We start from the raw sequence: 21,719 nt of genomic DNA on the forward strand, positions 1-21,719 counted from the left end.
TACCTGAGTTCAAGGGCAAGTATAGCCCTTCCTTATAGACCAGTGGTTCTCAACCTGTGGCTCGCAACCCCTCTGGCGGTCGAACGACCCTTTCACAGGGGTCGCCTAAGACCATCCTGCATATCAGATATTTACATTACGATTCATAACAGTAGCAACATTACAGTTATGAAGTAGCAACGAAAATAATTTTATGGTTGGGTCACAACATGAGGAACTGTATTTAAAGGACCAGAAGGTTGAGAACCACTGTTATAGACCTTCCTTCGAACTCCTGCTTCAACTTGCTATTTTTTTTCTGTTTTCTTCCAAGATCTCTATTGGTAGATCCATACTACTAGCCACTGCATTCAATTTTTCTTTCTTCCACATGAAATCAAAAAGGTATGGGTATGACTTGTTTAACATACAACTTCAAGAGCAGCATTGCTGACATCTTTTAGATTTGATAAGGATTCTAGGTCTTCTGCCCTGCATGTCAAAGTGAGTTTGTTTGCATAATTAAAATACTTAAGCAAACTGGAAGAGCTGAAGAAATTACCAAATGGAAAATATAAACTGTTAAGAGAAATGAGAGAGAGAGTGAGAAAGTCCAAGATTTTTCTAAGTAGAGTTCCAAAGGGAGTGAAAAAAATGATGAGTCAAAAATTCAAAGAGATAATGGCTAAAAATTTTCTACGATTGAAAAAAAAAAAGTCAACTCTCAAAATCAGGGAGCCCAAAAAAATCCCAAGATAGATAAATAACATCTTTAAAATCCCAGGGAGAAAAGTCATAATCTACAGGAAAACAACAATTTGACTGATGGCTGATTTAAATGCAGAAACACTGAAACAATATCTTCAAAGTGCTGGAAAAATAATTACCATCAGCCTATATTTATATATCCAATGAAATTACAAAAAAAGGGGGAAAATGAAGATATTTTTAGACAAACAAAACTTAGTGTGTACCCCCCAAAGACCCACTAAAGATACTAATGAAGGATGGACTCCAGGAAGAAAGGAAATGTACCAAGAAGGAAGGTCATTTCTCTTACACTTCAAAGAAGAAAGAATCAAGACAAAAGTGAAATCTTAAACAAACATATATAAGGGGACAATGACTTAGAAATATTTTATAATCTTTGTATTACTGGGGAAGACAATAAAGATGCTAATTTATTGAAGACTTTGAAGATCAATATGTATGTTAAAAATTTCCAGAAAACCACTGAAAGGCTAGCAATAATAGGTATACCTTCCAAACTAGTAGGTACAGTCACCTGACCATCATGTTCAACTCTATTACTCCTATGTAAATAGCACACATGAAAGGGATTCTAGCCCTCCTTCAAGCAAGAGATACCAGGCTCATCCAGGATCAGGCATAGTATGTAGTCATTAAATATGTGTTCAATTAATTTGGCTGTTCCAGAATAAGATGAGTTCTATTTCACAAATGCATCATACTTCTCAACTCTACCTGAAAGGCTGACTTCATCTTCTTATTATTGGTGAGTGGTGTGACTACCCCTTCAGTTTTCTGTTATTGCTTTGTTTGTTTGTGGAGGTTTTTTCATTTTTAGAAAATAGAACAATGAATGTTTAGGGTAAAATCCTAAGTCCCCAATTCTTACTTCTAAATTGAAAAAAAAAGAAGAAAAAAAAGGATACACTTTTATGCCAAAGGAGTTATCCATAAAGAATTAAATGTCTTATTTTGATCATGAGAAACTGGCAATCAAAGGCTCAGGCACCCAAACTGTGAGTGATATTTTCCCTGCAGTTGGTAAAACTGTATATTCCACAACATATGGAATCCTACTGAAAGCTTTCACTGGCACTTTGCCTTGTTGAATAAAAGTTAGAAGTTATGCTTAGACATTTTTTAAAAATCAACACTGCCTTTTCATTAGACTAACATTTAAAATATGGCTTAAAATCATGGGAAAATATATTATTGTGTCTAACACTGATTGAGCTCTTAACTACGTGTCAGGCATAGTTCTAAACATTTTTATGAACTCATTAATCCTCACAATAATCAACTATGAGCCAGGTACTATGACTCACTTTGTGTTACAGAGGAGGACCGTGAGAAATAGAGATTGAATGATTTCCCCAATGTTACATAATTTGCAGATGTCGATCAACGGTGGGATTTGAACCCAAGGAGTTTAGCTCTACAGTCTTTATTCTTAACCATTACATTCTACTGCTTCCCAAAACTCTTGTCATGTTTGTAAGCTAATTTACCTTGTATCTATATCTAAAGTCAGACTTTATTTGATAACTCACACTAGATGCATATTGCCAAAGTTGGCTATTCCATTTATTTGCAAAGGATCAAAATGAATAGAGAATTCTAAATCCACATTATATTTTTATTTATACTTACATACTATGCATAATACTGTGTTGAGAAGGATTATTCCAATCTGTACCTTAGGACTCTACCTAGAATTTATTCATTCAGCAAACATGAATTGAATAGTCCTACTGCAGGCAATGCCCTGTGGTAAGCAATGATTTATAGCTACTTTCCTAATGGGCAATTAGATTTCATCAAAATTCATCCACAGCATGATAGATATTTTCCAAATAAGCAGCAAATGGTCTTCCCATTTGTTCATTCAACAAATATTCCTCAAGACTCTGCTATGTGCCAAGCATTTGATGGGTGCTTAAAATTCAGGGGCAAACACAGCAGAGCCAATATATGGCCCTGGGGCTCTGGTGGGAAGAAAGATGTCAAGTAACAATCATGCAAGTAATAACTAACAACTGTGATAGGCACAATTAAAACATTTATAGAAAACATATGACAGAGCGACCTCTCTTAGTTTTGGAGGTAGAGTCAGGGAGGTGTCCCTAGAAAATTAACATTTAATATGAAAGTAGAGTGTTAGAAATTACCCAAGTAAATAAGTACAGAAGAGTAGTTCATGCAGAGGGAATAGCATATGTGAAGACCCACAAGAAGCTCTGTGCTTTGGAGGAAAGGAAACGCCCTCCCCTCTCCCTCTACCCTACCCCTGCCCCTCCATGTGCCTGGAGTACCACAAGAAGAGGGCAGCTGAGGCCAACCCTCAGAGGTCTTTTCCTAACTATGGGGCCCACCACCTGCTCATTCTGCTGCTGACCCACTCACGTTTTCTCCATGGCTCCAAGGAATAAGAACTATATTTACAGCACACGTACACAACCCTTTAAAATGAATAATTTACCCCAACTGGCGTGGTTTAGTGGCTGTGCCTCGATCTATGAACCAGGAGGTCAGGGTTCAATTCCTGGTCAGGGCACATGCCTGGGTTGCAGGCTTACTCCCCAGTAAGGGGGCATGCAGGAGACAGCGGATCAATGATTCTCTCTCATCATTGATGTTTCCATCTCTCTCTTTCGCTTCCCTCTTCTCTGAAATTAAAAAAAAAAAGTTAAAATAAATAAGTAAATAAAATAAAATAAAACGAATAATTTAGCCCTAGCTAGTGTGGCTCAGAGGGTTGGGTGTCATCCCATGCACCAAAAGGTTACTGGTTTGATTCCTGATCAGGGCACATGCCCAGATTTTGGGCTCAATCCCCAGTAGGGGTCATGCAGGAGGCAGCCGATCAAGGTTTTGCTCTCACACACATTTCTCTTTCTCCCTTCTCCTTTCCTCTCTCTCTCTCTCTCTCTCTCTCTCTCTCTCTCTCTCTCTCAAAAAAAAAATCAATACAAAATCTTTAAAAAGTAAAATAAAATGAATAATTTAAATTCTGCAATAATTTCATTGGTGGAGAGGATATCAATAACATAAATCATTGTAAGATTATAAATTTCATCTGTACTTTAACAATTGAGGCCAGAAATGATATTTTATATACCTTACTATCAATCTAGATATGTGCATAGCTAGAGTTTAATATCTAATGTTACTATTTGAGGAGAAAAGATGTAGGGTGAGAATTTACATGCAACTTGCCCAGATATTTTTCTATTTAAGATTTTTTTTTTATTGCTTAAAGTATTACAAAGGGTATTACATATGTGTCCTTCCCCCCCCCCCCCCGCCCTTGACAATCCCCTGGCCTCCCCTATCCCCCAGTGTCTTATGTCCATTGGTTATGCTTATATGCATGCATACAAGTTAAGATTTATTAACCCACTCACATATCCTTATCTACTTCAATGGTATGAATAAAAACATGTTATCCCCTTTACAAATAAAAGATGAGCCAAGTCTGCAGGGACGAGGACAGAGAGAGACTGGAAAGACAGGCAAGCTAAGTAGAGGTCCCCACTCCCCAGCTCTAAGAACGAACGTGCCATTGCTCTTTCTTCACAGAAAGCTTACTGTGGGGATAAGTCAAGCTTATTTCTAAAGAAGGAATGACTTTGACTTGGATTGTGGCCAGTTGCAATGAAATTCAGCCACTTTTCCCTTAAAACTAATTCAACTGGAAATCTTATCAGTGGGAAATTCTCTAAAGGCCAAAGACTCTATTTTCTGCAACTTACAATATCTGTAAAACATTTTTAGTTCTAAGATTCACCACCCGTCTTCCTCTACACACACACACACACACACATTTCCCACAGTCATATCAATCCAATAAACTGACTTCTGACAGAAGTAACAAAGAATTTTTTGAAATCTAAAAGTTCAAGTATGTAACCAACACTTAGACATTTGTGTATAGTAGTAACATTTGAGGGCAGGAAAAAATAATCACCATACTTTCCAATGGAGGCAAGATTAATGAGCTGGCCTCATTGTCATGAAATAGCCTAGAACAGTGGCTCTCAACCTTGGCTGCACATTAGAATAACCTGGGAATCTTTTTAAAATCCTGATTTCTGGGCCTCATCCTCCGGAAATTCTGTTTCTTTGTTACTAATGTTGTGGCCCCGCAACATTAGTAACCAGCTAGAATGACTAGCTGGTTAGGTAAGTAGCAAAACACAACACACCTGTGGAAGGAATTCCATGAGCACAGTACGGGAAACATCAAGAATATAACCCAGTCCTTGCCTTCCAGAAACCAAGTCTTAGGGAGACAACCTAGGGGAGTAGGGAGTGAGGGGCAAGAAAAACCACAAACAAGTCAATCATTCCCAAACTGTTGATCCAGCACACAAAAACACAGTATCTATTAAGCTCTTACTAAGGAATTGGAAAGAAGGCAATTAATGCCCAACTGCTATGTGTAATTATACGAGTTTCTTTCTTTTCTCTATTACTTTATCATACTCTATCCCTTTGTCTGCACATAATGCACATTGTTAAATAGATTTAATCAACTTAAAAAACCAATATCTTTAATAAGTATGTTGAGATTAGAAGTTCTTTCAGGACCTAACCCATTTTGAGCTTGTTTCATTCCACACTTACTAAAACAGCAATTAGCTAAGTAGACCACGGCTCCCTAAACAGCACATGACAGAGAAAGTCTTGGGGTATTTTAACAGATTGAGTTTTCTCACTTTTCTTTGCAATTCTTTTTTTAAAAAAAAAAATATATATATATCTTTTTATTTCAGAGAGGAAGGGAAGAGAGATAGAAACATCAATGATGAGAGAGAATCATTGATTGGCTGCCTCCTGCACACCCCCTACTGGGGATCGAGCCTGAAACCTGGGCATGTGCCCTTGACTGGAATTGAACCCGGGACTCTTCGTTCCTCAGGCCAACACTCTATCCACTGAGCCAAACTGGCTAGGGCTTCTTTGCAATTCTTGAGCAGGAACATGAATTAAAGAGTTTGGGAGTTTGGGTGTGTTTTTTTATTCAATCTTTATTGTTTCTTTAAAAATATATTTTATTGATGTTTTTACAGAGAGGAAGGGAGATGGAGAGGGATAGCAAGTTAGAAACATCGATGAGAGAGAAACATCGATTCAGGTGCCTCTTGCACGCCCCCTACTGGGGATGTGCCCACAACCCAGGTACATGCCCTTGACTGGAATCGAACCTGGGACCCTTGAGTCCGCAGCGCGACACTCTATCCGCTGAGCCAAACCAGCTAGGGCTCAATCTTTATTGTTGAAAGTATTACATATGTCCCCTTTCTTCCCCCAATTGACCCTTTCCAGCCCAGCCCCAACCTCTGCCCCAGGCTTTCACCATCCTTTATCTGTGTCCATGGATTATGCATATATGCATACAAGTTCTTTGGTTGATCTCTTCCCACTCACCCACCCTCCCCTGCCTTCCCTCTGAGATTCCACAGTCTGTTCTATGCTTCTGTGTCTCTGAATCTATTTTGTTCATCAGTTTATTTTGTTCATTAGATTCCACATCTGAGTGAGATCATGTGATACTTGTCTTTCTCTGACTGGTTTATTTCACTTAGCATAATACTCTCCAGGTCCCTCCATGCTGTGTCAAAGGGTAAGAGACCCTTCTTTACTGCTGCATAGTATTCCATGGTGTAAATGTACCACCGCTTTTTTATCCACTCACCTACTGATGGGCACTTGAGCTGTTTTCAGATCTTAGCTATTGTAAATTGTGCTGCTATGAACATAGGGGTGCATACATTTTTTTCTGATTGGTGTTTCAGTTTTCTTATGATATATTACTAGAAGTGGGATCACTGGGTCAAATGGCAGCTCCATTTTTAATTTTTTGAAGAAATTCCATACTGTTTTCCAAAGTGGCTGCACCAGTCTGCATTCCCACCAGCAGTGTATTAGAATTCCCTTTTCTCCATATCCTCGCCAGCACTTGTCATTTGTTGATTTGTTGATGGTAGCCATTCTGACAGGTGTGAGGTGATATCTCATTGTCCTTTACATCTCTCTGATGATCAGTGACTTTGAGCATTATTTCATATGTCTCTTGGCCATCTATATGCCTGCTTTGGAGAATTGTCTATTTAGGTCCTTTGCCCATTTTTTAAATTGGATTGTCTGTCTTCCTTTTGTTAAGTTGTATGAGTTTCTTATATATTTTAGATATTAAACCTTTATCAAATGTATCATTGCCAAATATGTTCTCCCATACAGTAGGCTCCCTTTTTGTTTTGCTGATGGTTTATTTTGCTGTGCAGAAGCTTTTTAGTTTAATGTAATCCCATTTGTTTATTTTCCCTTTAGTTTCCTTTGCCTTAGCAGATGTATCCCTAACATATTGCTAAGAAAGATGTCTGAGATTTTGTTGCTATGGTTTCTTCTACGATTTTTATGGTTTCACCACTTACAGTTAAGTCTTTTATACATTTTGAGTTTATGCTTATATGTGATATAAGTTGGTGGTCTAGTTTCATTTTTTTGCATGTATTTGTCCAATTTTCCCAACACCATTTATTGAAGAGACTGTCTTGACTCCATTGTATGTTCTCGCCTCCTTTGTCAAATATTAGTTGAGCGTTACGGTTTGGGTCAATTTCTGGGGTCTCTGTTCTGTTCCATTTATCTATATTCTTGTGCCAGTACCAGGCTGTTCTGATTACAGTGGCTTTGTAGTATATTTGGTAATATGATCCCTCCAACTTTGTTCTTCTTTCTCAAGACTGCTGCAGCTATTCATGGTCTTTTAGGTTCCATATAAATTTTTGAAGTATTTTTTCTAGGTATGTGAAATATGCTATTGGTATTTTAATAGGGATTGCATTGAATCTGTAAATTGCTTTGGGTAGTATGGACATACTGTTAATTCTACCAATCCATGAACACGGTATATTCTTCTACTTGTTTATATCTTCCTCTATCTCTTTTTTCAACGTCCTGTAGTTTTCCAAGTATAAGTCTTTTATCTCCTTGGTTAAGTTTATTCCTAATTATCTTAATTTTTTATTGCAATAGGAAATGGGATTGTTTGTTTAGTTTCTTGTTCTGAGAAGTCATTTTTGGTATATAAAAATGCCATCGATTTCTGGGTGTTAATTTTGTATTCTGTTACATTGCCAAATTCATTTATTAAATCAGGTGGTTTTTTGGTGAAGTCTTTAGGGTTTTCTATATACAGTATCATGTCATCTGTGAATAATGAGAGTTTTACTTCCCCTTTTCCAATTTGGATTCCTTTTATTTCTTCTTCTTGTCTGATCGCTGTGGTTAGGACTTCTAGTACTCTGGACCTTCAGCTGCTGTCTGTGTGAGCCCAGCCACCTCTTTTGCATCTCCACACTTCCTACCAGACTCTATGCAGTCTCCAGTTTCTGTTCTTGGTTATCCGATTCTCTCCAAGTAGTCTTCAGTTGATTTTCAAGTGGTTTTTCTGTATCTTAATTGTATTTCCAGAGTGGTGAAAGCAGACATCCCTGTTTTGCTCCTATTATTAGGGGAAATGGTTTTAGTGTTTGCCCATTGAGTATGATGTTCATTGTAGGTTTGTCATATATGGCCTTTATCGTGTTGAAGTATGATCCCTCTATTCCCACTTTGCTGAGAGATTTTATAAAAAATGAGTGTTGGGCCCTAGCTGGTTTGGCTCAGTGGATAGAGCGTCGGACTGCAGACTAAAGGGTCCCAGGTTCGATTCCGGTTAAGGGCACATTCTGGGGTTGCCGGCTTGATCCCCAGGCTGGGGCGTGCAGGAGGCAGCCAATTAATGATTCTCTCTCATCATTGATGTTTCTATCCCTCTCTCCCTCTTCCTTCCGCTCTGAAATCAATATAAATATATTTTTTTTTAAAAAATGAGTGTTGGATTTTGTCAAATGCTTTTTCTGCACCTATTGATATGATCATGTAGCTTCTGTCTTTCAATTTCTTTATGTGATGTATCACATTTATTGATTTATGAATATTGTACCAATGTTGCATCCCTGAAATAAATCCCACTTGGTCATGGTGTATGATCTTTTTAATATATTACTGGATCTGACTTACTAATATTTTGTTGAGGATTTTAGCATCTATGTTCATCAGGGATATTGACCTGTAATTCTCTTGCACTGTAGTGTCTTTATCTGGTTTTGAAATCAGGATAATGCTGGCCTCATAAAGAGCTTAGAAGTGTTCCTTCCTCTTGGATTTTTTTGGAATAGTTTGAGGAGGACAGGTGTTAGTTCTTCTTTGAATGTTTGGTAAAACTCCCCTGTGAAGTTATCCAGACCAGGGCTTTTGTTTGCTGGGAGTTTTTTGATTACTGCTTCTATTGCATCAGTTGTTATTGGCCTACTCAGGCTTTCTGTTTCTTCCTGATTCAGTTTTGGGAGACTGTATTTTTCTAGGAGTTAGTTCATTTCATCCACATTGTTGGCATATAGTTCATAGTATTTTCTTACAATCCCTTGAATGTCTGTGGTATCAGTTGTTACTTCTCCAATTTTGTTTCTGATTTTATTTATTTGGGTCCTCCCTTTTTGTTTCTTGATGAGTTTGGCTAATGGTTCATCAATCTTGTTTATCATTTCAAAGAACCAGCTATTGGTTTCATTGATATTTTGTTTTTGTTGGGTTTTTTTTTTTAGTCTCTATGTCATTTATTTATGCTCTAATCTTTATTTCCTTCCTTCTACTTACTCTGGGCTTTTCTTGTTCTCTTTCTAGTTCTTTAAGTTGTAGGGTTAAATAGTTTATTGTTGATTTTTCTTATTTTTCTTTCTTTGTTTTTGAGGTAGGCCTGTAGTGCTATAAATTTTGGGGCCTTTTATTGATAGTTTGGGCTACTGATGTCAGTTGCTGCTTATTTGAGGGATTTTAGCAAAGTCTGAAGCCTGAGCCAGGACAGGCCATTGACATGGTAAAGCTGCTGCAGGACAATCAGATGCTGTTTCTGCCTGTCCCTGTGTACCCTATTTGGGGCTATCAGCAATCCACAGCTTGTAGTTCCCTCTCCTGGGACTGGATGCCTTTGGAAAGTATAAGATGTGGACCAGGGTTGTCTTTTCCTAGCCCTGGGCCCGGGATTAGGTCAGGCAAAGACTCAAAGCCTCCAGAGACCCTCTCCCTGCAGTCTGATAGTTATCAGCCTTTATTGGCCTCAAGCTATTCTTTCTCTTTTTTTAAATTTTTTTTACTGATTTCAGAGAAGAAGGGAGAGGGAGAGAGAGATAGAAACATCAATGATGAGAGAGAATCATTGATCAGCTGCCTCCTGAACACACCACACTGGGGATCGAGCCTGAAACCTGGGCATGTGCCCTGACTGGGAATCGAACCCTGACCTCCTGGTTCATAGGTCAACGCTCAACCATTGAGCCATGCTGGCTGGGTAGCCTCAGGCTATTGGCCACAGGGTGAAGCAAGAGGTCTTCCAACCGGATGTAGCAACTGCCTTTCCCCCAGGCCAAAACCGCCTGGATTGCAAAGGTCCATAGGAGAAAGATGTCCTCGCAGCATGAGGGAATGACTCAGCACAGGAAACTGGGGTGACTGTCCTTTGAGCTCCTACCACAGAGCCCCAAACCTGGGACTCTCCTCACACAGCTCCAGTTCACTGTGCCTTCCCTCTGCCAGAGCCCAAGGTAAGTGGCTGCACACAAACTTTTGTGCATTGGCCCTTTAAGAGGGCTCCTATATGTCCAGCCATCTCTCACTGGCAGATAGCAACCCTGATGCTTTTCACAGCCAGATGTTATGTGGGCACCTTTCTCAGCTCTGGTGCTCTGGGCTGGGGAGCCCAGCTTGGGATTTAGACCCCAGAGTTCTCAGTTGGGAACCCCCCACAGCTGAGATATCCCTCCGGACTTTCAGCTGCTGTCTGAGCCCAGCCACCCCTTTTGCATCTCCCCACTTCCTACCAGTCTCTATGCATCTCCACTTTCTATTCTTGGTTATCAGGGTTCTCTCCAGGTAGTCTTCAACTGATTTTTCACAGTGGCTTTTCTGTATTTTAGTTGTATTTCCAGTTTGGTCCTGGGAGAGTGTCAGTGTTACTTTGCCACCATTTGGGGAGGGTCGGGAGGGATTTAATGGTGAACAAGAATAAAAGCTAGTGCATCTGTATATAGTTAAGTTTGGATTTATATCCAAGGAAACATAGATTGGTTTGGAGAGAAAAGACAAAGAGAGTAAAAGACAAATCAACTTCAAACACACTGAAAAATACTGAGAAACACTGAGACTGTGCCTAAAAATAGATTCTCTTATTTCAACAATGAAAATGTAATAGTTTAGTAACAAGTAAAATCTTATTCTTTTGGAAGACAATGAAGGCTAAGCACGACAAAAAGTCATTACTAACAATACACTATTCAATAAAATACTGTGCGTTTGGAGGAATCTTTGAGCTTACTAAATAGACGCCATAAGCAAAGCTTACCCTCTCAAGTTAAAAATATTTTTGGTCAAGAAGTTATCATTGAAATTAAATGGTGGCAGACATGCCCAAGAAATATTGAAGAGATATGATCCCTTTATGAATCTTGTGGAGATGGCAACTAATGGCCAACAGAACAATATTGAAAGGGTGGTAATATGAGAAAACAGTATCATCATGTTAGAAGCTTTGGAAAGAGTTATGAAGAATGGCTGTGTTCACCAGAAAAGCCAACAGCTTCCACATGCCCCCTCTCCACATCACCTGTTTTACTAAAATATAAAAATCAGGTCAGATACATTTTCATAGGGAGCTTTTTGTTAAGTAAACTTTTATAATAGTCAAAAATAAAATACTGAATTATTTTAGTATCATTATAGTATTATATGAAAGATAAAACACTGTAATAATATAAATGAACAAAAATTCTCTACTTACATATTAATCTCAACTTCCTTCCCTAATAAACCTTTTGGTAAATTGTTAAGAAGAAACAGGTAAGACAGCCTCACTCTCCAAAACCATCCCTAATGAAACTGAACAAGTACTAAAATGACTGATAAAACAGAGAAGCAGCCACCTAAATTCAAACTTATATTATCATTTCTATGTGGCCCAATATACCCAAGCACATACAGGGTGTCCCAAAAAAAATGTATACACACTTTGAAAGATTATAAAATCAGTGTTTATTAACATACAGTTCATTTTCAAAATTTAAAAAAAATCTACAGAAATAAATAATTTTTTTGTCAATTCCTGTTTTCAAATTGATGACCATTCTGGTCTAGGCACTGCTGATAACTCGAAGCAATGGAATCACAAACACCAATAATCATTTCATTCAGTGTTTGTGCGCCCTCAATTCATTAACTGTTACCAGTTGTGTACTGTAAACTTTATCTTTTATGTTTCCCCATAAAAAAATATTTTAAACGTCTAATGGCACTTTAGAATAAATTTTCTTTGTTCAAAGCTTACTCTGGCTTCATCCATTATTTCAAATCAGTTAAACCTGAAAAGGAGTGAAAATTAGGCGAGTTATTAGCTGTTAAAATGTGTAAACATTTTTCAGGACACCCTATATTGCAAGAATTCTAGAAGGTTTAGAGTACAAGGAAAATGAAAGCCTCCAATAGGAGGTCCTTTCACCAATATATCAAATTCTTCTCTGGGTGTTTCAGAGTCTTATTACAGATTTGAACTTTACTCCTTAAAGCTCACTCTGAAGTATTTATACTACATAGCACTGACGGCTTACAAAAGCCTTACATTTATGTTTTCTTCTAGTTTTGTCTATATATAGGGATGATTTAAGGGCAGACCTTCTTGAAAGCAACATGAACTGATAGAACAAGTCCTTCCTCAGCAAGTCCTTCCATTGTTTTAGAGAGAAACCTTGCTAATCTCTGACATTTGCTCATTAAGAACTACTACTTCTTTCGATACAGATCTAATGCTGGCTTACAATGTAAAAATATACCCCACTGTCATGACCATGACATAAGGTTCAAAGGAAAGGCTGGGCCCAGATCAACCAGAAAGCAAAAAAGCAGCAGATCAACTTCATGATATCATTGTTTCCTGCCATGGGGTTCAAGTAAATAAAGGCCTTTTAATGGGGAATTCATGGCTCATAGTATGATACCACACTGTAACCAGCAGGGGTTCAATTAACTATATCAACGCTTGGTCTAATGGTTAAACTGTAAAAAGAGACTCCCAATTTAAAAAGACAAAATCCTAATGACACTTTCAGACAGGAAGAACATATTCTCATGTTATGAATTTAGTAAGTGGCCTGCATAGCTGAAATGACTCTGAAACAGAGAACCACAACCCAGAATAGCCTGGACACTTCTGTTATCTCAAACAATGGGCAGTCGGCCATTCATTCCTCCCTCTTAGTATATATTCTACTTGTTTCAGACAAAGACCATTATAAATTTGATGAGACTGCTCAAATTCAGCTATACCAGATGTTTGAAAGCTGGGGACAGGAAATATTTGTTGCACAAAAATTCCTATTACAACATTTTGTACCTAAAAAATAAATACTATATATTCATTTAGAAAAAAAGAGTTATATCACACACGTATGACCAGCCTGACACTGGAAATAGAGGGATGAATAAAACAGATATGGTCCCTGCAACGGAGGAACCTACCATCTAGTGGAGAAGACAAACGCTGACCAGGTTTGATGAATGTCACAAGAGAGTATGCTGGCCTGTAGACTGTGGATGAGGATATTCCCACCTTACCCCCTTCTTTTTTTTTTTTTAATATATTTTATTGATTTTTTACAGAGAAGAAGGGAGAGGGATAGAGAGTTAGAAACATCGATGAGAGAGATCGACCAGCTGCCTCCTGCACGCCCCCCAGTGGGGATGTGCCCGCAACCAAGGTACATGCCCTTAACCGGAATCGAACCTGGGACCCCTGAGTCCGCAGGCCGACACTCTATCCACTGAGCCAAACCGGTTCGGCCCTACCCCCTTCTTAAACGTGCAATAAAAGACCAGAAAGTTGTCAGAAGTCTTTTAAAATAATGACCCTCTCAATTGTGATACATATGAAACATAAGCATCTTATACAAATATAAATGACCAGTAATTTTAAAAGCATATAAAATGACTACTTGTTAAACAAATATATAAGAAATATTAAAATCCAAATAAGTCCCAACCCATGAAAGTATTTACATTCATGTTCCCCCTACTCCTGGACTGTAACAGAAGAAACCAACTTATTATGGTTGATACTTAGGACTTTTGCTCTTTTATTTTGTCCTCTTAGTGTTACACCAGTACTGCTTATAAAATAGCTTTAGGTCCGGCCAGTGTGGCTCAGTGGTTGGACATGGGCCCAGGAACCAAGGTCACCAATTATTCGATGCCCGGGTTGCAGGCTTGATCCCCTGTAGTGGGTGTGCAGGAGGCAGTCGATCAATGTTTCTCTCTCATCAATATTTTCATCTTCCTATCCCTCTCCTTCTGCTCTAAGAAATCAATAAAAACATACTTAAAATAAAATAAAACATCTTTAGAAAAGCCCAACTTTCTACTGTGTAGATATATTAAATATTTAAATCAGGGCTCCATTAAATTATAAACATAGTTATAGAAACATAAAATCTCTAAAACTCTTCTGTTCTATCAATCACATGAATAAATATTAAGTATTATGGAAACAAAGTTCACATCTGTCCCATTCTTATATCTCTTTTGATCTTGAGACAAAGTTTTTCAAATGAAACTTCATGACTCCCCAAAGGCTCCACAAACCTTCTTTAAATGCTATTTAGTTCTAGTAGGCTTCAAGCTAAGCAGCAATATGCACTATAAAAAGCCTTTATCTGTTTTGCAGGCATAAATACTTTTGTGCTGACCTGTACCTACTCTTATTCCTTAATTAAAAAGAAAGAAATGCTATGAAATTGAATGTCGCTGAAACAGAACCCTACCTTCACATCATTCCTTTCATATAGGCCCATTCACACAGGCCAGGCCAAAACCAGGCTTTAAACAGACACTCTTGCCAGGGCTAAGACAAATGGAAACTCTTTCACCAATAGCATTCCTCTTGCTTCTGATTCTAGGTAGAAAAATGCCACTAATAGTTCACAACTTTTTTCTAAGTGGATGTAGAATAGTAGAGTGAACAAAGCACAGGGTCCACAGTAAGAGAAACAGAGTTTCTCTTCTTGAGCCTAAACTTCATCACTAACTAGCTGTGTCACTATGGGCAAGTTACTTAATTTCTCTGACCTACAGCATCTGTAAAATTAGAACGGGAAAGTATTACGAAAAAAATAGTTTTATTAGTACATCAGAATCACTCTCAAGTGTTTAGAATGGCCTTATTCCATACAATGGAATATTATTCCGCAACAAAAAGGAATGAAGTTTTGATACATACTACACCATGGATAAACCTTGAAAATGTGTTAAGAGAAATAAGTGAGAAACAAAAGGACATACATTTTATGATTCTATTTATATGAAATGGCCAGACTAGGCACAGTCTATGGAGAGACAGAAAGTAGATTGGTGGTTGTCCAGAGGTGGGGATGGGGTCGGCTGCTAATGAGTATGAGGTTTCTTTTTGAGAGGACAAAACTGTCCTAAAATTAGATTGTACTGATTGTACACTTTAAATGGGCAAATTATATGTTATGTGAATTACATATAATTGTCTTTAAACAATGATCTTGTTCAGGCTCCTGAGTTGAAAAAGGAACATGTAAAAAATATTCCCATCCTATCCCCTCCCTAAGAATGGAGTAAAAGTAATGACGCAGCTGGGATAGATATGCATTTACTAGTAAAGTGACCAGACTACTTTTGGTTAACAAATATACATGAAATTACAAATCCAAATGAGTCTACCCCAAAGAAAGAGTTACCTTAATGGTGCCCTAAGTCAAAATTTGGTCCTCAGAGTCTCAATTTGGGTAGTTCTTTCTACTTGCAACACCTTTGCTATCACATCTTTAAATGTTCAAATCCCACCTAACTTTAAGACCAGTTCAAATGTTACATCTTCCATGAAGCCTTCCACATGCTCTCCTGAAAAGGAATGTCACATTTCTTTGAACTTCCTTGGTCCTTCACTTCCGGAGGGCCACCTTGGACTTCCAGTCCAGTATTATACTTATTCTGCTCAGTATCAACTTATTGCTTTGACATTAAAAAGGGTCTCAATAAATAACCTATTTAATAAGTGGATGATGATTGCTAAACAATTGAGAATTTCATTTGCACCTGATAAATATTAATTTTTGAAATATCCGAAAGTCATTTAGACTGAAGAATGGTCCATGAAGTAGCAGGGCTAAGGAATGCCCACTTTGGAAAAAACTTTCATGACCAAAATAAAACAAGACTGATTTGACATATTTATGTATATAACCCGTAAGGAATTCCCAAACAGAAGCAGTGAAATAAGGACATAATCTCCCAAGGTAACTGAAAGAAACCTGAATGATATAAATTCCAGAATATTTATTTAAAAATCTGTTTCATTATTTTATAGTGATACCACATTTTTTCCTGAGTTCTATTATCAAGGTCTATTAATTCCTCTTATTCTATGTTTCTAATAGATATCACTTCTAATTCCTTCTCCATTTTCCCCATCATACTAAAAAATCCAGGCCCTCATTTTCTTTATGATCAACCAATTTTTAAAATCTCCTAATTTATCTCCCTTCCCCACAGTTCCTTCTTTCCTTCAACAATATTTATGAAGCCATTGTGTGTGGGGAAGAACTGAGGAGCACATAAAGAAATATCAAATGAGGCCTGTTCTCCAGAAACAATCAAGTTGGGATCAAGTTGGGACGTTGACACATGAACACGGCTCATCACAATACGCAGCAGCACAGACTTAAGGGCCACAGGTGACACTGGTAATAACAAGCAACGGGTAGGTCCTCTGGTTCCCCAGAACACAACCTATATCTCCTTCACTCTATTCTCCTCCTCTCTCCGACTCTTTGTTCATCTTACTGGATAAGGTCTGCTGTTACACTGCCCGTATGTCATGCACTGACCCTCTCCAATTTCTCTCCAACTTGCTTCTGAAGCTAACCCAGACAATCTACTTGGTGTAACCTGGAAGTGACTTACTCACAAGTATCTTTTGTTCATGATTGACTATTTGTCACCACAATTCTCCCCACTTTCTAATTCATATCGACCACCAATCTCAGGTCCTTTATTTTGTACGTATTTGGAAGTATGTAACTACATACATGTAATTTTTTTTCAGCTTATAACTGGTGGGTCTTATTCCTTCATATTTGTCTCACGGTATTTATTACAGTGTTTCCTAACTAAAAGTGAATCTCAACCCACCTATGGAGCTTCTTTAAAATACAAAGGTCTTTACCCAACCCCCTGGGAAAGCTCCTCAGTAAGAATGGGTGGAAGATGGACAGACATCTTTATTTTTAAAAAGCCCCACGGGGGATTCTGATGCACAGCCCAACCTGAGAACCACTGACTTATTACAATGCTCCCTATACAGCAGACACTCAATTCTTATTAATTCATGCACTGAACCTCATAAATAACTTTTCTCTAAATAGCCTAACCAGATATCAACCCCTAGACTACAATAGCTCTGTTCCAAGTGCAACATATGGTTTTAAGCTTTCATTTCCTGAAGTACTCCTTGGAGGGACACTATTACCTTGTCTCTTTACATTGTCTCCTATTTGTTGAAAAATGGAGGCCTGGAATGTAGCCATGTTAGACAACACCACATAGGAATGTACTCTGGAGTCTTAAGATTAAAATTGGTTCTATATATATAAAAAAAAAAAAGAACAATGTAGAACTAGACATTCTGAATGAACACATGCTGGCTGCAGAGAATCCTGCTACATCTCTGCAGAAGGCAGATCAGAAAGTTGGTCAACAGTGTCTCCTCCAGGTCTTCCTACTTCCCCGTGTCCTCAACTGCCGTGGACAGATGAGGGGCCCCTGAAAACTGGTGAAGACTTTCAGCTGCTGAAGTGCCTCTAGTGCAGTCAAGTGCTCTAATCAGATAAGTAACCAAGCCCCACCCAGGCCCGCAGTTGCCTCCCAGCCACGCTGACACACTATTTACAGAGCTCAACCCCTAGACTGAACTTTTCCCAAAGCCGGTCAAGTCGTCGTCGTTCGCAGGCAGCAGCAGCAGGCTGACTCACCAGCCAGGGTGGGAAGGACAAGGGTGCTGGGCCCAAGGGGTGTGTGTGAGGAGGGGACTGGTCTCAGCACCACTTTTCCTGCTTCGGAGGTGGCTCTGCCTCTGCAGGCATCACCTGCGGTGAATCACAGCTGTGCTCTACAGACCCTGCAGCGCCACGCAGCCACCGGGAGAGGCTGGACTGGGGGGGGGGGGGGGGACCCCGGTCCTGCTCCCTGGCAGGGGCCCCGCAGGTCCCAGACTCCACAGGCCTCTCCCAGCAGCTCCATCTTGCTTCCCGCCAGGGGGAGGGGCCGAGAGGAGGGCCCGGAGTCGGGAGAGGCCCCAATGGGAGGAAGCCGTTTGACAGCAGGTAAAGCTACGTGGAAATCGCCAGGGGCGGGTACGAAATGAAAGGCAGCAGCAGGGTTCCGCGAAAGGGATTAGTTCGTGGCCATGAATTACTACGTAAAGAAATTACACGGGGCCTGAGAGTGCCAGGGGTGTGAGCAGAAGGAGAATGCCCGGGAAGGGAGGAGGAGACAGACGGATGAGCAGCCAGGAAGACAAGTGGACAAAAGGGCCGGCGGCAGGGAGCACGGGGGAAGGAAGGGTGGTGGGTGAGGCAGGTCCCCGGGTCAGGGGCAGAAGTATTAAAAAGGAGAACGGCGTGGCGCTGGAATCCCAGGAAGGAAAGGGAAAGAATTAGTTAGGGGAGCCCCTCAGCCCCTAGGCCAGACAGGGGAGGCCTAAGACGGAGCCGAGAGGACGGCGTGAGGGGCGACAGCCTGCTTCAGCGTGAAAGGGGCCATCCCTCAGCCAAATAACTACCATTTATTAAGCACTTGGTATGGCTCCTACGCTGTGCTGAGCACTTTATAATGCCGCCTCGCTGAATCTTCACAACGAACCCCCAAGGCAGGCATTATCATGATTGACCCCATTTTACAGATGAGGAAACTGAGGCCCAGAGAGGCTCAGAGGCATGCTCAAGGTCACAGCGCGCGGGAGTCTGGATTCGAACCCGTGGCCGTCTGGCTCCAGAGCCCAGGTGCAAAGCCACAGGCTGCGAGTGGGCAAAGGGGAGCCTCCAGGCGGACCGGGAACGTCTCCCGCCCGGTTCCGCTCCCCACCCCAGGCCCAGCGCGCTCACCCGGACGAGGTTGCTGACCGCCGCCTGCACGGCGGCCACGGGCGCGGTGAGGTCAGGGATGGCTTTGCCGTCCACCTCGCCTTCCTCGTGCATGATCACCAGGTGCGAGATCTGCTGCGCCACTGGCTCCAGGATGCTCTCAATCGTGCGCGTGTGAAACACCGGCATCGCGGCGGTGAGCGGGGCGGCGAACCGCGGGCTACAGAGAACTAACTGGGAACAGCGGGGCCGGGGACCCGCGAACAGACGGACTCTGAGCCGCGACTAGAGTCCGGGCTTCCCTCGGCGTTACCAGCCTCACGGGCGCCCCGCCCCCCATCGCGTCGTCGCGCCCAATGGCAGCGCCGCTCAGACCCGGGCTGCCACTCCTATTGGCCCGACTTCTGGATGCTCCGCCCCCGGCCCCGCGCCAACGAGATCCCGCCCAGCCCCGCCCCCATTCCCAAGGGAGGGGCCTGGGATCGGGCTGCGCCGCGGGGATGGCGACTGGATTCCCAAACCCTAACGCCGGGCGCGCCTTATAAGGGCATGGTGGGAGCGGGCGTGCGGCGGGATCGGTGGCCCCGCCCCGGGCCGCCTCCGGCCGGGTTCCGCGGAACTCCGCCCCGCTGCGGAGTCACCTCAGGGGGCGGGGCCTCACCTCCCGCTGGCTGCAGCGGGCTGAGACCGGGAGCCACCGGTCTGTCTGCTCGTCCCCTTCCCAACCTTCCCTTCACAAGAGGCCCTCAAAATACTCACTCCGTTCCCTCTTAGCAGGACGTGGGAACGTTTTTAGAAAAACATGCAAACAACAGAAGTGCACAGACTGGAACATGAGCGTCCCATTCATTCACAGACACTCCACCCACTCTCCTCCTCAAAGATACTATTAACAGTTTGGTGGGTCGCTTTGTAGACCTTTGTCCATTTGTGTGTGTGTGTGTGTGTGTGTGTATGTGTTTGTACATATATATTTTCAAAATAAATGGAATTAATCATTTTCCTGGAACTCGATCTTTTTTCCTCTTAGTTAAAATCCCCTGGTTATCTTTCTACCTCATTCTTTTTTTAAGGGTTTGCATGGTATTTCATTGCATGAAATCAAACAATTTCCCAGTAGTTGGCATTTAGGTTGGATTCTGTTTTTCACTATTAAAAAACAATTCTGGCCCGGCCGGCGTGGCTCAGGGGCTGAGCGTTGACCTCTGAACCAGGAGGTCAGGGTTCGATTCCCAGTCAGGGCACATGCCCAGGTTGTGGGCTCCATCCCCAGTGTGGGGTGTGCAGGAGGCAGCCTATCCGTGATTCTCTCTCCTCATGGATGTTCCTATCTCTCTCTACCTCTTCCTTCCTCCCTGACATCAATAAAAATATTTTTTAAAAAAACAAAATAATTCTGCATGGCCACCATTGTACTTGCCTCTATGTCATACACATGTTGTATTGATCTAGGACAGATACCTAGCAGTGAAGTGACAATGCTAAAGTATGTTCATTTTACATTTTGATAGATAAAACCAAATTACAGGTTGCTCTCACAGCACACAGTGTATAAGACATCTTCTAAGTGTCTCCCTCGCCTCAAATTCTCTTCCGCCCCTGCTTCCTCATTCCAAAGTGAAACACTTTCACTAATACCTCCAAGCAGAAGATGCTCAATTCAAATTAACATATTTCTCAAGAGCCCACATTTCACAAAAGGCTAAACTATGTGTGAGCTGTTCTGTGTATTTTCTGAAGTTATTGTTACCTGGTAATATATATCCCTTTTCTGCTGTGCATTTGCCAAATCCTGTACTTTTCCTTTTCATAATACCTTCACTTTTTATTCATTTTTTAATTTTTAAATTGCAGTTCACATTCAACATCACTCTGTATCAGTTTCAGATGTAGAGGAAAGCAGCCAGAAAATCACATATCCTACAGAGTGGTCCCCCCCCCCCCCCCCCCCACTGCCCAAGTGCCCACCTGGCCCCACACATATTCATAAGGGTGTTATTGACTATATTCCCTATGCTATAACCCACATCTCTGTGGTTCTTCTATAACTATCAATTTGTACTGCTTAACCGCTTTACCTTTTTCACCCAAACCCAGCCCTCCTTTCCTTTATTTTCACTCTTTGTTACGGCTTTCATGTCCTTGTAGGCAACGTATTTCTATAACTCTATTTTAAAATAACATTTATTTGGTACTTTCTAAATTCTAGGCACTGTATAAACCCTTTGTTTAAGATTACCAACTACTGGCCCTAGCCGGTTGCTCAGTGGTTAAAGTGGTGGCCCTCAGACTGAAAGATCCCCGGTTTGGTTCCAGTCAAGGGCACGTGTCTTGGTTGCAGGTTCCCAGGCCCTGGTCAGGGTGCATGCAGGAGGCAACCAATTGATGTGTCTCTCTCACATTGATGTTTCTCTCTATCTCTCCCTCTCCCTTCCTCTGCCTCTAAAAATCAATGGGAAAATATCCTTGGATGAGGATTAGCAAAACAAACAAACAAAAAAGATTACCAACTACTCAATTTGTGGGGCCCAGTACGAAATGAAAATGTGGATTGCTTGTTCAAAAAGCAGGGAAATGGTACTGTTAAAGATACTACAGTATAAACCTTGTTCCTTTCTTTGGTATTCTCTCTCTCAACCTGTCATGGTGTTTTTTTTTAATATATTTCTTTTATTGATTTCAGAGAGGAAGAGAGAGGGAGAGAGAGAGAGAAACATCAATTATGAGAGAGAATCA

The 21,719-nt window shown here is 40.9% G+C and overlaps 1 protein-coding gene and 1 pseudogene across 2 annotated transcripts in view; one reads left to right on the forward strand and one right to left on the reverse strand.

Moving 5' to 3' along the window:
* The window catches only part of VCL (vinculin), a 113,825-nt gene extending 94,518 nt beyond the window's left edge, over positions 1 to 19,307 (reverse strand). The window contains exon 1 of one of the 2 annotated variants that reach the window (XM_059662303.1): positions 19,005 to 19,307. In XM_059662303.1, the coding sequence (XP_059518286.1) occupies positions 19,005 to 19,172 (168 nt within the window). In that variant the 5' untranslated portion in view covers positions 19,173 to 19,307. The remainder of the gene's footprint in view (positions 1 to 19,004) is intronic. The other variant, XM_059662304.1, reaches the window with a different exon arrangement.
* LOC132214598 (small nuclear ribonucleoprotein G-like) lies at positions 9,653 to 11,449 on the forward strand (annotated as a pseudogene).
* Positions 19,308 to 21,719: the final 2,412 nt, after the last annotated feature.

The sequence above is a fragment of the Myotis daubentonii genome, chromosome 13, assembly GCF_963259705.1.
Source record: "Myotis daubentonii chromosome 13, mMyoDau2.1, whole genome shotgun sequence".
Classification (NCBI taxonomy): Eukaryota; Metazoa; Chordata; class Mammalia; order Chiroptera; family Vespertilionidae; genus Myotis; species Myotis daubentonii.